The sequence below is a fragment of the Nymphaea colorata genome, chromosome 4 (genome assembly GCF_008831285.2).
Source record: "Nymphaea colorata isolate Beijing-Zhang1983 chromosome 4, ASM883128v2, whole genome shotgun sequence".
Classification (NCBI taxonomy): Eukaryota; Viridiplantae; Streptophyta; class Magnoliopsida; order Nymphaeales; family Nymphaeaceae; genus Nymphaea; species Nymphaea colorata.
The window spans coordinates 22,975,150-22,979,635 of record NC_045141.1 but is presented as its reverse complement, the minus strand read 5'-3'; the positions used below and the strand labels follow the sequence as shown (position 1 = coordinate 22,979,635).

Here is a 4,486-nt window from a genome sequence, read left to right as displayed (position 1 = left end):
GCAAATCACTCTAAGAAAGACAACCATGATTTGCCCCAACCCGTGTGATCCATCGTCCACGACAAGAAGCCTCCAGACTGCTTTCAATTCTGTCTCCTCTTCCTTATCAAACATAAATAAGCTGTCTTAACATTTCCACTTTTTTTTTTTTTGCGGAAAAAGAATCGAACCAAAAAGGTAAAGGGAGAAAAAAGAAAAAAAATGAGAATAAAGAGAACCGTTCTTCTCTCGTCTTTGGTTCCAGCGTCACATTGTCCGGCCTTTTCTTGACGGATATGAGATGTGCCACCGCGGCCGTGTGGTTCCCACACCAAACTTTGCTCAATGCAGAACTTCCCACGTTACCCAACCATGATATCATGTTCTTCTTATCTCTTCTCATCCGTCGCCTTCTACCCACTTCCCTTTTCTAAATTCGCTTACGGCCTTTTTTTTTTTTTTTTTTCTTGAAGGAAGAGGAATCCAATCCATCCATTAGGCTGCATACTCAACCATTTAACGGAGACTCTTTAATTTTGAAATCCATACTAACTTTTTAGATAGAAATTACAACTCAAGCTACCTTCCCCGCAGACCTTTCATTGGAAATGGAAACTACATCAATTTCGAGTGAAACATGAAAGCATGAATTTCTAAGAAGTGAAATTCATCTTGAAAACTGTTGAAAAAAAGTTGTTTCACCAAACAGAACTGATCTTATTTTAAGAATTTTAAAGTTAATCATAATGGGCACATAAAATCTAATCTGTAAAGTAAAAAATATACGATTCTCTGGATCATGATCGAGCTCACATGCGTGGGCTAGTTTTCAAGAAAACACACCAATATCTTGAAGTTTCTTCCAAAAAGGAAAAAGGTGGGTTTTTAATTTTCATTGTTTTTAACTTTTTTATCAGCTCACAGTTTTTTGTGACTATGGACTAAAAACATAAGGGCAAAAATCTCTTCTACCTCAAACGAGCAATCTTTTTTTCAGTACTAACCCAAGTTAACTTTTAATGCTAAATTATTGAATATTGATCTGCTGTCCATCTTTGAGCCTTGACGGCAGTAGATAGGATGACGGCGTTCGAAAAAGAAAGGCCTAAACCTTGAAAAAGTAATTTGAAATTTGTTTAATTCGAGATATTGTGGTTTGATAAGACACGAGACAATAGAAACAAGAAAAGTGGAAACTCCTTCCACATCCTTTTCATTTCTACCGAGCATTATCCATTTGATATTCTTACTTCTCGTAGTTTCAGAAGTGTAAGTTAACAGTACATGGTTCAACTATATAAGGACCTTCCCATTCCCCCTTTAGCCAGCCATCGCCATCCCTCGAGCAAACAGAAGAGAAAAGAGAGCAAAAATGGCTGCCTTCTCTTGGCCTTCCTTCCTTCTCCTCCTTTGCGTGGTCACTACCTTCACCATCAATGTCCATGCTGACCAAATGGCCATCTATTGGGGATCGCACATGAAAAACCTGAATAACGCTGATCTCAGGGCCACATGCGAAACTAAACACTTCAGCCACGTGAGCTTGGCCTTCCTCACCAACTTCGGCAATGGCCGAACGCCAAGGCCTGACTTCGGTGCTGCCTGCGACGCTGAAACCGACGGCTGCAAGAGCCTTCAGGAGGACATCAACGCCTGCCAGCAACTCGGGGTGAAGGTGCTGCTCTCTATTGGAGGGCAAGATGAGAACAGGTATACGTTGGCGTCGGCGCAGGAGGCCAACCAGCTGGCCGCCCACATCTACGACGTCTACATGAGTGGCAACGGCGTCGATGGCCCTCTCGGCAAAGTGAAGCTAGATGGCGTGGACTTCTACGTCAACGACGCCTCGTCAAGCGCCTATTGGGACGTTCTTGCACAAGACCTGAAGCAGCTGGACGAGAACATGATCCTGACAGCATCCCAAGGGTGCAACCACACCGCCGGCCAGGCGGACATACCGCTCTACAACGCGCTTAGGACGGGGCTGTTCAGCAAGGTGTGGCCGAGGTTTTATGGCCAAGCCTGCACTTACCAGCCAAGGGACACCGCAGCCTTCAAGGCTTCTGTGCAGAGCTGGGCCACAGAGTTCAGCGACATGGACTTCTACTTGGGGATCCTCGCCAACCCTGACTACGAGGAGCAACGCTTTATCTCACCTAGGGAGCTTCCAGGTGCACTGAAGATCGCGCGTCAGCATGAGAACTTCCAAGGGGTAATGCTGTGGAACAGGTACTTGGACGTGAAGTTCCTTGAGGACGGCAACCGTGCACCTTACAGTGACATCATATATGGCATCGTCAACCCCAGTAGCAATATGAGGACCCGTGCTGGTTTCTAAGGCAGAAAAGCTTTGCGTAGCCTGTGCAAAAGCTCCTACTGCCTAACTATCTAAATAAAATGCAGAAGCTTACATGCTTCTGAACTTTCTTCTGTTTCAAAAGAAAATTTGTGGTTTCTAACGCCAGCATGAGGGAGAGGGAGATAGACAGACAGAAAATTAATTCATCCAAAAACATAAATGATGCGTGGAAAAATATGGTCACATATGTTATAAACAAATATCGGTATATAAATTTAAGAGTAGTTTTAACAAGGTATCTACTGAACATAATAATAAGGATATGAAGATCGGATTTCTGTCCGTATATAGGATTTATGATGGATTAATATAACAAATTGCTTCGATTAATTTTCTTAGTTTATCGTATGTAGATCTTTGACAAGGAAAGATAAGTGACATCCAAAATTTGCACCTTCATCGAGTAGGGGCAAAGGCTTGTGTGGGGAAAGTGTGGGCAATTGTCCGTGTGGAAAATAAAAAATAATTATCTTAACATTGACACTTTAGAGCAATTTTTTTTATAAAAACTTAAAATTTATTATTAGTGCCCCTTAACTAAATGGCTTTTGCCAATTCATGGCGGCTGCCAGTTCAATTGCAGACGCGTCTAATAGCTCGGGCGAATAGAAATAAAATAAAGGAAAAGCACCAGTGATAAAAAATAATTAAAATGGTGGCCTGTGAGGGACAAACGTGTTTAACACCATGTTGAAGTAACAAAACATACATATATTTAGATTTTTTCATTTAGCTACTTAAAATATTGCATAAGAAACAGACAATATACCGGTGGAATGTATTTCCATGTGCGCGCGCCAAAACTTGGTCGTGCACATCGATATCAGTAAACCAAATGTGCTCGCTGTGTCTACTGAACATATAATAGTTAGGAATTTTGGAATGAACATTAGATTCTGTCTATATATATGTATGTATATATATAATTTACGAAGAAGTATAGCAAATTACTTCGATTAATTTTCTTGTTTTTGTTACCTAACTTTTAAGGAGGAAACAAGAGAGATAAAGTTTCACATTTGGGAGGCACATGATGGGAAGCTTTCGTGCCAGTCCAGGAGCTACCCAATACCTGTAAATGACAGAACGAAAGTGTCCACCATAGCTCTAATGGACAAATAACTACAACTAAAGAAAATAGGGGAAAAAAATTCCTCATATAAAGACAAGAATACTAAACAGAAAAGGACGCAAAAATGCCTCTTACACAAGAACATGGTGGCTTGTGAGGCATTCATTAAGACATGAATACACTTCGTCCTCTAAAGATAATCTCGACCAAGAGACATGAATACTTTTGGTGTATTTTGTGTTATAGAAACAAAAGTTGAACGTGTATATCCATATATGTCAGAGACGTCATGAACCGTAAACCTGGTCTACTGGCTGGCTGCACTGTCTCCGCAATTTCAGGAAATAAGACCAAAGTTTGTCTGCGAGCTTGTAGAAAGCGTCTTTCATAGATCTCACAGCTGCAGGAAGTTTCTGATCCAAACTGTCTATCGAATACTTGTGGCCGTAACTCATACAAGAATCAAAACATCAGTTACAAAGAAGTTTTATCCAACTCTTGGAAAGTAGTTGAGTTTCTAAAAGAAAAGCAGTTTTTAAAAATGAAGGGAAGCATGAGTATCAAGAAGTTGGGAAACAAGCTATTTACAAGGTGTTGGGTAAGAAGAACATTGTATTACACATTTTTAGAATACCATTCCAAAATTGCTGAGTTTTTGTTTAAAATATAAGTATGGATGTAATTTTTAAATTTAATATCAATCACTGAACATAATAGTATTATGTTTGGCAAACAAAAACGTTAATGTTTTAGTTAATATGTGTTCTAAAAATATTTATGGCACAGAGCTTCTGATTAAGGATTAATGGTATTTCGATCACGACACTAGCTAGCATGAAGGAAAACGAAGCGTCCATTGCTCCTTTTGGTTTGCATCCAAAAATGGTGAGGGCGCATAAGGCCATGGTGGGTGACACCCGGCCATGGTTCCAGAACGCTTTAAATTATGTGCCGTCTTTCTCATCCTTCACATTACATTTACCATGTTCTAACATTTCCACTAAAAAGGTTCTATTCTTTTGCCGCAAAAGAAACAAAACAAAAAGGTCCACTTGAAAAAAAAAATCAAAAAATTC

At 40.1% G+C, this 4,486-nt stretch overlaps 1 protein-coding gene across 1 annotated transcript; it reads left to right on the top strand.

The window, feature by feature from the left end:
* The first annotated feature begins 1,351 nt into the window (after positions 1-1,351).
* Positions 1,352-2,317, top strand: LOC116253262 (acidic endochitinase-like). The gene has a single exon (XM_031628027.1). It carries the CDS (start codon positions 1,352-1,354, stop codon positions 2,315-2,317), a length of 966 nt encoding a protein of 321 aa, XP_031483887.1.
* Positions 2,318-4,486: the final 2,169 nt, after the last annotated feature.

Coding starts and splice junctions, on each gene's coding strand:
- LOC116253262 (XM_031628027.1), top strand. CDS start 1,352: ATGGCTGCCTTCTCTTGGCCTTCCTTCCTTCTCCTCCTTTGCGTGGTC.